This window comes from Cetorhinus maximus, chromosome X (assembly GCF_964194155.1).
Source record: "Cetorhinus maximus chromosome X, sCetMax3.hap1.1, whole genome shotgun sequence".
Classification (NCBI taxonomy): Eukaryota; Metazoa; Chordata; class Chondrichthyes; order Lamniformes; family Cetorhinidae; genus Cetorhinus; species Cetorhinus maximus.
In genome coordinates, this window is record NC_135917.1 from 2,833,227 (window position 1) to 2,845,339 (window position 12,113).

At 46.9% G+C, this 12,113-nt stretch overlaps 1 protein-coding gene across 1 annotated transcript in view; it reads left to right on the forward strand.

Moving 5' to 3' along the window:
• The window catches only part of LOC144672698 (electroneutral sodium bicarbonate exchanger 1-like), a 340,464-nt gene that overhangs the window by 192,151 nt on the left and 136,200 nt on the right, over positions 1-12,113 (forward strand). Inside the window, exons 4-5 of the mRNA XM_078534615.1 lie at positions 3,625-3,760; positions 4,345-4,505. Coding sequence (XP_078390741.1) covers positions 3,625-3,760; positions 4,345-4,505 — 297 coding nt within the window. The remainder of the gene's footprint in view (positions 1-3,624; positions 3,761-4,344; positions 4,506-12,113) is intronic.

Sequence of the window (12,113 nt, forward strand, 5' to 3'; positions counted from 1 at the left end):
CTCTCTGACGCAGCATTAGCCCCTGGTCAGGAGGAGGGAGATCCTGTTTACCCCAGGGTGGAGGGGTTGGTGGGAGGAAACCCTCCAGGTAACTCCTGTCACCAATGGAAAGCGGTTGCTGCAGAGATTAATGCCAGGAGCTTAACTCCCAGAATATGGCTGCAATGTTGAAACAAGTTCAATGACCTCAGCAGAATTGTCATGATAATACTCTTACTGCTAACCTCAATTACTGTCTCCTCACGCCTGCACCACTCTCAGCTTCTGTGCTTAACGTGCTTTTCCCCTGCACTTCTTACAATCACTGCACCATCCTTCACTCCATCATCTTCTTCTCCTATTCACACTCTACACTTCCTACTCTCACCACTATTGCAACCCTCAACTTCCCATACCTCACGTCACACTACATATAAACTATTCAATCATGACAGGCACATGCACTAAACACCTCATAAGGATGCCACTAACATACTGCTTTCTTTTACACAAGTTGACAGGACGCTATGACTGGAAGAGGTCGAGTCCGTTAGCACATCTCCTAATGAAAGAAAATGTGCTGGCCTACACGGGTAGGAGGAGAGTCATGACCATGGCGAGTGGCAATGCTGAAGGGGACATCATGCTTCAATCTTACCCCACACACACTGCATGACAAACTGGCGGCTACTACCAGCAATCACTTCTCTCTCTGCTCTCCCTTCATGCTAAAAATTAACTCTTGCCCCTCTCTTTCATTTCAGGTGTTGAATGTATGATTGCCCCTGTGCAACTTCAGGAACAGAAGCCCAACTTTTCTGAAAATGCAGGCTGGAAATTTGTGTTCTCGCTAATGGCGAGCTTGGAGGCGAGAAGGACATTTACTTAGGCGAGATAGTGGCATACCGGAACCCTGTCGCCTTCCCTCCTCTGCCAGAATTAGGTTCTGGACAGGAAGGCCCATGATTGACCTTCCCACCTTGCTGCCAATTGAGGCCATAAGTGGCCACTTAGTGATCACTTAAGGGCCTCATCCTGCTGCCGCTAGTATTAGCACAACCGTTGCCATGTGGTGTGCATGACAGGTAAAACTGTGCGGCAGGCTTGTCATCTTTTTAGGGGAGTTTGGGGGAACTCTTTGTTCTTGAGCAGAGCCGTAGGAGTGCCATGACGCAATCCCAGGAGAGCGACTTGGGTTCCTGAGTGGGGAACCTACTGCCCTTTCCTATGAAAATAGCATGCCTGTACCCTTGCCAGACACCCAAACATGCCCTAGTGCAACACAGCCAGCTGGGGTAGACTGCCCCAGCTCAAGCAGAGATTCTTCAGCCGAGCCCTCATGGCCCAGAGCTGCTCGAGGTTACCTACCACAGCCATCTGAAGTGTCCTAAATGGAAGTTTATGAGCCTTTCACCTTCCTAGCTGTAGCCACTGAGGGCATGCTTTGTAGGAGCACTAGCATCAGTAAACAACCACAGAAGATGGACGATAAGGGGTTGCATGAAGGTGATTCTTAATTTATTTCTGTTGCCTATTATACACAAAAGCTGCTCTCGCAGCTGTTCAGCAGCAGAAGCATTATTTGAACACACAGACTGTTTGCTCAACGTTTCTAGCAGCAGCATGGCTCTCACTGTAGGCCACTTGTGCCTGAGTTCGTAACAGGAGTTTTGAACCATGTCTTAAGGGGATATCCCATGCAGCTCAGTAGCCAACCTATGACCGCCTGGCTGGAATAAAGGTGACATACAAGACTGCATAACATAAATGAGCCATGACTGCTCCTGGGAAACTGGCCACAGACCTGCATGAAGGGTTGCCTGTGCTTGCAACCCAACTAGAAGTAGAGTACCTTTCTATTCAGAAAAATACCAAAATGGTGATGTGAAGCACACAAGTCAATATGAGTGCCACCCTGGGTTAGCCTGCTATGTAAGCTCTCTCCTTGCTTTGCTCTGTCCATTGAGAAGGAGGTGTAGGTATCCCTCTTGGTGTAGAGAGCCTTGGTGACCTTCCTGATAAAACAGTGAACAGAAAACTATGAAATGTCACTGTCACTTGCTGCAACTTGGAAGGAGCCTGTTGTATAAAATTTAAGGGGGACAGTGATCTTGACAACCACAGGCAGTGCTGTCCATGCCACAGTTTGAGGCCCAAATTGTGGCTTCAGCAGGTGACATAGCTCCTTGACAGCCTCATTTTGTGAAACTAAGGTACCTGAACACATTGCTCCCTCCAAGAAGTTCATGTAGGAGAAATGGTCCCTGAAAACCCACCTCCTCTGGCCTCCTCTGCAGTGCTCTCCTCCTCCACCTCCTCCCTCCTCTTCTCACAGTTGCTCCTGCTAACTCCTGTCTTCTTGGCTGTTCCACATCGTCTTCCAGCCCAAAAGCAGACTTACCAGAACATTGATAGCAGTGAAAGTCTTTTGAGCTCATCCAAGAGCAACAGCAAAAACTTCTTAAAAGTCATAAATCCATTATAGAAGTGAGAAAATAGGCCAAAAATGCCTATAAGTATGAACCAGTAGTGAATGAGCCCTTTAAATAGTGCCGCTGCAGGTCCTGTTGCCTGCTCGTACCACGAGTTACTGAGTGAGTTTCTCACATGGTGAATCGGGTACTGAGCAAACCAATTTCACAAAGAGGCCCTAAAAGCATATAGGGACTTTATTTAAATATTTTAATCAATGTCTTAAATACTTCCAGCTCATGTCCTGAATGCCTATGATGGAGCCTGATAAAATATGGTGGGTGAATCACTTCTGGCATTGAATGAGCATGTGCCATATTGGACACTTGTGCACCTGTTTTATACCAACAAATTTCTCAACTGTGATCTCTGATTCTATTTCCTGATGGGAAACTGATACAATCAGACAGGCCATCTGTTTTGCACGACACACGATATTGTTTTCTGTTGACTTCAATGGAAAGTCAAATCAAGCTGGGTGTAAAACCAGCAGCTGATCTGATCGCGTCAGTTTCCCACCGAATGGGTTAGGTTGAAGTTAACCCCTGTATTTTGAAACTGATGGAGAAGTAATAACAGCCTAATACCATAGATGGTAGAAATTTGTTCCAGCTGAATGGTTATGGGTTTACATTTTCGGCTTGCCCTATACCCTGGCTCATGTTTAGCTTCATCTATTCTCCATAGAACACTAAATGAAGCATCTCATGGGCAGCAGTTTCCTCCCAGTAGGGAAGGAGGAATTTCTGTTTCTGTCACTCACCTACAATAATATCTCTTGGGAAACTCAGGAAGGCACTACAGACAGCCCAAGGTGAACCCACAGCCTGGATGTTTGTGGTACCTCTGCTGATGGAAGCTGTACAGCTAAATAATCTCAGTGGAGAGAAATAGAGGAATATCGGGAGACAAAGAATAAAATTTAACTAAAACTTAAATTTTGTACAGGCTTGGTGTTAGACTAATTGTGCATTTCAATGTAATGTCGATTATGTAGAATGCATGAAGGTTTTCATCCTCACCTGAATACCCTCCATAAGATCTTCATGGTGATTGTGCATGTGTGTATATAGTGTATAAGTGGGTATAATGTGTGTGTTTGCATGTGTGCGTATATGTATATAAATAACAAAGCAAGGCCCATTAATTACCTCCTGTGCATCTGCTTTTTAGACACCCCTTCCCAGCGAGTACAGTTCATTCTGGGAACTGAGGATGATGAAGAGCATGTTCCACATGAGCTTTTCACTGAGCTTGATGAAATCTGCGTACGTGGGGGTGAAGATGCTGAGTGGAAGGAGACTGCCAGGTGTGTGAAATGTCTATATGGTGGAAATGACACTGAAGTTTTCAGGGCTTCAATCCCAGAAACAGTCAGAAACAGGCTTACCAAAAAGAAACTTCACTCACCTCTTTCATATCAGCTGTCCAGAAAAGCTTTTACAAATTACTGTAATGCATTATTTAGTCCATTTCATTGTGTATTTCCTCAAAATGAACTGTGAATTTGCATCACTGAATATATTTGTGATCACTTCAGTTATTAATCCTTCAATGTAAATCTGATCATGCATTGAGCACATGGGGTGCACTGACTATGTCTGTTATCCGAACCTGCTGGTAACAATGAGAAGGTCAAGTACTGAAGAAAAGCCACCCCAAAACAAAATCCAGAATACATGTGTTGAAAAAGAACATGGGCATTACAAAAAGGCAATAATTATATCTTTGGATTTAGTTGACTCTAATCTGTTCAAACTTCTTTCAGCCTCAGTCTGTGGTATCTTTAGCAGTAACTTCTGGTAACTAACAGATTAGCCATGTGGCTCAGGATGTTTCTGTGATAACTCAACATAGTAAGCTTATTTTTGAATTGAAACAAATGTTTGGCAGGTGGTTGAAGTTTGAGGAAGACGTTGAGGATGGTGGAGACCGTTGGAGTAAACCATATGTTGCCACACTGTCGTTACACAGCCTGTTTGAGCTACGGAGCTGTATCATTAACGGTACAGTCTTATTGGACATGCGAGCAAACAGCATTCAAGAGATTGCAGGTATGAATAATGCTTGGACACTGCCGCCTTCAAAACACATTTTGTTAATTTACTTTGCTATTTAGAAGCACACTATAATGATGTAAATCATCAAAGTGCACTGTAGTACTTGTGTAATGCCATTGTGACTTGCCCTTCCTCCTCAAACAAAAACCAAGTTGCCAGTAGTTCATGAAGACGCTACCCTTTTAATTTATCTAATTCATACCTCTGAAACCTGAACAATATGTATGGCTGTTTACCTTGTCTAAATGTTATCATAGTCTCTTGTATTCTGTTTCCTGCTTTGAGTAACAATGGGATTTGTATGTATTATATAGCTTTCATTATTTTGCATGTTATTGGATACTTTAGGTAGTAGGGATTTATTCTTTCATCTCTGACTCGCCTACCATGCACCTGATGACTTGATTGACTGTGGGGACCAGTGAAGGAGTGTCACTGAACAGTTGAAATTGTTATTAAATGTCAGTAATAATTTAGAGAAGTGAAATATGATAAGCCAGGGAAAAGTCAGTTTATGTGCAGGTTGTAGTCTGAATTCCTATCTTCATGTGTAACTTTTCCTTTTGTTGCTATGGAAACTTTTCCAATAACTTTCCCTCTGCAAGATGAGTCAGAAGTTTCTGTAATTGGAATACAAAGACAAAGATGACTCAGAAACTTAAACTGTGTTTATTTAATTTTGAAAATGTAATAAAAGGAAAATGTAATAAAATTCACTTCTAACAGTTTCCTATTACAAATGCTTAAGGGAAAAGTAGCTTTATTTTTTTCAAAGCATAAGGTGAAGAAATTATGAAGGTTGGAAACAGTGGGAGAAACGAGATAGATCAGCAAGTCGTGATTAGATGACACCAAACTTAGAGTTTTAAAAACCAATAAATTATAGGAAGAATGGAAGATTGAGGAGACCTAGAGTCTGAGAAAGGGGTAAATTAAAGTAGCAAACTGATGAATCTTGGGCCAGAATCTTACGTTGATCGGGTGGGCACGCGCCCAATCGGAACGCATGTGGAATTGCACAAAATGACGTCGGGCGTGCGTCCCAATATCATTGCACATGCAAGAGCAATATTGAGGTCGGCGGGGGTGCGCGGGAGTCGGAGCCACGCCCACTGAAAATTAAAGAGCTAATTAAGGCCATTAAAAACCCTATTGTCCATGATTTTACATTGCCCATGTGATTTCGCACTCATCGCACCGGCAAAATGAGCAAGCGGGCAGCCTGTTTTTAATGAAACCTCATCCAAGGGTGGGATGAAATGTCTGAGGTGAAATATAAAAAAATGATATCTGGGGACTGATGTTTTTTGAGTTCTGCTGTCAGATGCTTGAATGTGCTGCATAGACACAGTTTGCTGCATTTTTTCCCTCTCATTTAATTTGGACAGGTATGCAGCACCCTGAGGCAGCTCCGTAGCAGCTGTCTGCCTTCAGGGAGCTCGCTAGAAGCATCCATCCACACCCTCACTTTCGTCAGCGCCCGCCCCCTCTCTCAGGCTTTCTCACCGCATGTTTCATGCTGGCTGGCTGTTAATTAGCCAGCCAGCATAAAATTGCGTTTGGGGGCCGATCGCGAGTGGAAGTGCATTTCGTGTCCGCTTCTGGGACCGCCGAATTGGCACGCACGACAAGCATGAAATTCAGGCCTTGGTCTTGAAGGGGAAAAGGAGGAACATTTAGGGCGGAACCGTCCCAGATTTGCACTAAGTGCGGTAGCTGGTAAGAAAAAATTTGTTTTACCCATTGGCTGCAATTGTGGGTTTTCGTGCCATATTGTCCCCTTCCCGCCTCATAAATTATGCAGTCAAAGGAAACACGCTGGATTGCTGGCGGGTGGCCTCCAATTTGCCTGCCACGCCATTACCTCACCACCTCCTCAGACTGGGTGCCATATTTAAACTGCAGCCGCGTGCATAGTTCTCAATGCTTGGAGCCCAGGACTCCCCCAATGAAGACATGGCCCCAAATGCCAAGAAGAGTGCAGCCCCCCGATTCAGTGACACATCCCTGGGACGCCTTCTGGATGCTGTGGAGGCCCGGCGCAATGTCCTCTACCCCCGCTCTGGCCGGAGGAGGCCCATCAGTCTCACCACTCCAGCTTGGGAGGTGGTTGGTTGCAGAGGTGGTCAGTGCCAATGCTGCACACAAGAGGTCGGCCATCCAGTGCAGAAAATGGATGAATGATCTCATCCGTGCCACCAGGGTAAGTCAACCATCTCATCACTCAACTCTCTCACTTGCAAGCCCATCACACATTCACTGGCATCCGGGGGTTGCGGTGGCGTAGTGATCTTGTCACTGGACTGGTAATCCAGGGCAATGCTTTGAATCTAGCCACGGCAGATGGTGGAAATTGAATTCAATAAAAATCTGGAATTAAAAGTCTAATCATAACCATGAAACCATTGCCGATTGTTGTGAAAACCCATCTGGTCCCCTTTAGGGAAGGAAATCTGCTGTCCTCACCTGGTCTGGCCTACATGTGACTCCAGATCTGCAGTAATGTTGGTTGACTCTTAAATGGCCTAGTATTTGTATTAATCAATAAAAAGGAATGAAACCAGATGGACCACCCAGCATCGACCGTGACAACAGCAAACCCAGCCCTGTTGATCCTGCAAAGTCCTCCTTACTAATATCCAGGGCCTAGTGCTAAAATTGGGAGCGCTGTTTCACAGACTAGTCAAGCAACAGCCTGACATAGTCATGCTCACGGAATCATACCTTACAGATCATGTCCCAGACACCACAGTCACCAGTGGTATACAGTCACCAGGGTGTTGCCCTGGGAGTCCTCAGCATCGACTGTGGCCCCCATGAAGTCTCATGGCATCAGGCCAAACATGGGCAAGGAAACCCTGCTGATTACCACATAGCACCCACCCCCGCCTCAGCTGATGAATCAGTACTCCATGTTGAGGGTGGCAAGGGCGCAGAATGTACTGTGGCTGGGGGACTTCAATGTCCATCACCGAGAATGGCTCGGTATGATCGCCACAGAACGAGCTGGCTGAGCCCTACAGGACATAGCTGCTGGACTGGGTCTGCGGCAGGTGGTGGGGGAACCAACAAGAGGGAAAAACACCCTTGACCTCATCCTCAGCAACCTGCCTGGCACAGATGCAGCTGTCAATGACCAGATCGCTAGGAGTGACGATCGCACAGTTCTTGTGGAGATGAAGCCCCGTCTTCACATTGAGGATACCCTCCATTATGTGGTGTGGCTGTACCACCGTGCTAAATGGGATAGATTTCGAACAGATTTAGCAACTCAAGACTGGGCATCCATGAGGTGCTGTGGGCCATCAGCAGCAGCAGAAATGCACTCAACCACAATCTGTAACCTCATGGCCCAGCATATCCCCCACTCTACCATTACCACCAAGCCAGGGGATCAACCCTGGTTCAATGATGAGTGCAGGAGGGCATGCCAGGAGCAGGACCAGGCATACCTAAAAATGAGGTGTCAACCTGGTGAAGCTACAACACAGGACTACTTGCGTGCCAAACAGCATAAACAGCAAGTGAGAAAGCTAAGCGATTCCACAACCAATGGATCAGATCTAAGCTCTGCTGTCCTGCCGCATCCAGTCGTAAATGGTGGTGGATAATTAAACAACTCACTGGAGGAGGAGGCTCCACAAATATCCCCATCCTCAATGATGGGGGAGCCCAGCACATCAGTGCAAAAGATAAGGCTGAAGCATTTGCAACAATCTTTGGTCAGAAGTGCTGAGTGAATGTTCCATCTCGGCCTCCTCCGGAGGTCCCCAGCATCACAGATGCCAGTCTTCAGCCAATTCGATTCACTCCACGTGGTATCAAGATACAGCTGAAGGCACTGGATACTGCAAAGGCTATGGGCCCTGACAATATTCCACAATAGTACTGAAACTTGTGCTCCAGAACTTGCCAGCCCCCTAGCCAAGCTGTTCCAGTACAGCTACAGCACTGGCATCTACCCAGCTATGTAGAAAATTGCCTAGGTATGTCCTGTACACACATGGCAGAACAATTCCAACCCTGCCAATTACCGCCCCATCAGTCTATTCTCGATCATCAATAAAGTAATGGAAGGGGTCATCAACAGTGCTGTCAAGCAGCACTTGCTTAGCAATAACCTCACTGGCATTCAGTTTGGGTTCCACCAGGGTCACTCAGCACCTGACCTCATTACAGCCTTTGTTCAAACATGGACAAGAGAGCTGAACTCCGAAGGTGAAGTGAGAGTGACTGCACTTGACATCAAGGCAGCATTTGACTGAATGTGGCATCAAGGAGCCCTAGCAAAACTGGAGTCAATGGGGATCAGGGAGAAAACTCTCCGCTGGTTGAAGTCATGCCTAGCACAAAGGAAGATGGTTGTAGTTATTGGAGATCAGTCATCTCAGCTCCAGGACATCAGTGAAGGAATTCCTCAGGGTAGTGTCCTCAGCCCAAACATCTTCAGCTGCTTCATCAATGACTTTCCTTCCATCATAAGGTCAGAAATGGGATGTCTGCTGATGATTGCACAATGTTCAGTACCATTCGCAACTCCTCAGATACTGAAGCAGTCCATGTCCAAATGCAGCAAGACCCGGACAATATCCAGGCTTGGGTTGACAAGTGGCAAGTAGCATTCATGCCACACAAGTGCCAGGCAATGACCATCTCCAACAAGAGAGAATCTAACCATAACCCCATGACATTCAATGGCATTACCACCGCTGAATCCCACACTATCAACATCCTGGGGGTTACCATTGACCAGAAACTGAACTGGACTAGTCATATAAATTCTGTGGCTACAAGAGCAGGTAAGAATCCTGCAGTGAGTAACTCACCACCTGACTCCCCAAAGCCTGTCCACCATCTATAAGGCACAAGTCAGGAGTATATGGAATACTCTGCACTTGCCTGAATGGGTGCAGCTCCAACAACACTCAAGAAGCTTGACACCATCCAGGACAAAGCAGTCTGCTTGATCGGCACCACATCCACAAACATTCACTCCCTCCACCACCGGCGCACAGTAGCAGCAATGTGCACCATCTACAAGATGCACTTCAGAATCTCACCAAGGCTCCTTCGACAGCACCTTCCAAACCCACAACTGCCACCATCTAGAAGGACAAGGGCAGCAGACACATGGGAACACCACCACCTGGAAGTTCCCCTCCAAGTCACTCACCATCCTGACTTGGAAATATATCGCCGTTCCTTCACTGTCGCTGGGTCAAAATCCTGGAACCCCCTCCCTAACAGCACTGTGGGTGTACCTAAACCACAGGGACTGCAGTGGTTCAAGTAAGCAGCTCACCACCACCTTCTCGAAGGCAGTTAGGGATGGGCAAATAATATTGGCCGAGCCAGCGACGTCCGCATCCTGTAAATGAATAAATTTTTTAAATCCCCTTCGGCGGTGTCTTCATCGGAGGAGATGTGCAGTTCTTCCAACTCCTGCTTAGCCAGGTGTCTCCACCACCCCACCCCCCCACCACCTCCAATGCAGCAACAGGTTGTGTTACGTGCTGGAAGCTACAATGATGCACAACACTCTCTGGGGACTGTATTGCAGTGCTCCATCGGACCTGTCGAGGAACTGGAACCTCATTTTCAAGATGCCTATCATTTTTTAAGCCAAAACCCGGGTTGCAGCCTGAGCCTTGTTATACCATCACTCTGCTGCAGTCTGAGGCTGCCGCACAGGGGTCATAAGCCATGGACTCTCTGGGTAGCCGTTGTCCCCGAGGAGCCAACCCTGCAGTCTCTAGACCCTGGAAGATGTCGGGGACCCTGAGACCTGCTAAGGATGTAGGAGTTGTGGACACTCCCTGGAAATTGTGCACAGACCTGTAGGTCTGTTTGTGATGGTTGCAGACCAGCTGAACATTCAGCAAGTGGAAGCTCTTGCAGTTGACGTAGTTGACTGCTTGTTGCCACGGAGATCTAAGTGCCACGTGAATGCAGTCGATGGCACCCTGCACCTGTGGAAGAGCAGAGATCTGCCAATTCCAGCGCTCTTCCTGGCTTTCCTGATACTGGGTGAAATGCACAAAGTTCTGTGCCTTTGTGAAGATGGCGTCCATGGCCCCCTGGATACAAGTGTGTAGAGACTTGCAAGATACCACACAGGTCACCTGTGGAGCCCTAGAAGGAACCACTGGTGTAAAAATTGAGCATCACAGTCACTTTCATGGCACTGGTAGTGTATGCCCATCATGTCCCCGTGGCGCCAAATCCTGCAGTAGGTGGCATATGTGTGATTGACCAGTTCCCTAAACATACGCAGACTTCAGTGACAATGGTTCTCAGTCATTTGCAGGAATGACAGGCGCCATCCATAGACCCCGGGTCTAGCGAGGCGCCTCCGAGCAATGACTCGCTGTGGATCTTCAGCTGTGTGTGCAGCTGGCCCTGCCGCCCTTTCATCTTGAAGGAGCCAGGCGCCTCCGCTGCTCTCTTCTTCTCTGCTTCCTGTAAGCCATGAGGCATTCCGCTAAATCACCAGTCTCCATGATTCTGATGTTCTCCTCCTGCAGGATGAAAGACCGAGACGCGTGGGTTAGCATAAAGTGTCCTAAGAAGCTCTCTTGGTTAAGTCTAAAGACCCCTTGACGCATGCAGCAGAATGTTGGCCACCTCTTGGATGGCTAGTGCATAGTGCACTTCATGGCTGTCTGAAACCCCACCCACCTCCACCCCACTCCACTTGACTGATTGGTGGCAGCTTTGTCTATTGGACTGCATGCTGTGCTCTCAGCTCAGGCGCAGGCATTCTTCTAACCCGCACTGCAAGGCTACATTGTTGGCTTGAACCATGATGGATACTGCTCCAAACCTTAATAAAAACATTGCAAGGGGCTGTGAGTGTCTCCACCAGTGACTGTGCCATGGCCATCTTTCACAAGGGGATCCTACAACTTGCCCAGCCGGCCAATTGTTCTGCTGCCCCCTAAAACGCTCATTAATTTGCAGTCTGCACCCGAAGGGTGATAAGTTCTGGGCTTTTGTGTTGCTTGAGTGGGCAGAAAAGCTTCAGAGGCCCAACTCCAAGCATGTCGGTGCAGCTGCTGCTGAAGTATGAAGCTGGTTTCAAGCTAAAAGTTTGCTAACTTGTCAAATAACTGTGCTGCAGCGAGGGAATTCGGCGTTGGTGAAAAAGTGGTGCGAGAATGGAAGAAGGAATCCACCTTGAAGAAAATGCCCTGGACCAAATGCACCATGAGAACAGGAAACAGCCACTGGCCTGATATTGAGAAGCATGTGTCATGTCCAGTACAGACATGGAAGATATTACAAATTTTAAAGCTGTATTTTTTGAAATGGACACAACAGTTATAAAATGGCTGACAACACATTATGTCACTTTGACAATATCAGCCCCAGACAAGACCTGAAACCCAAGCAAAAACTCATTAAATGTGAGCAATCCCAGCCACCTGTGAAACTCAAGTCCTTTTGTTAAGGATGAACTGTAAACAACCAGGCCATGATACAAGCTGATTTGTCTTCCTGCCTCACCATGGACAGTAGAGATGTTGAAACCCAATGTATGTTAGATGAAAATGAAATGAGTTTCATCAACCTTTCATTGTATTGTGGCAGTCTCTCATCTCA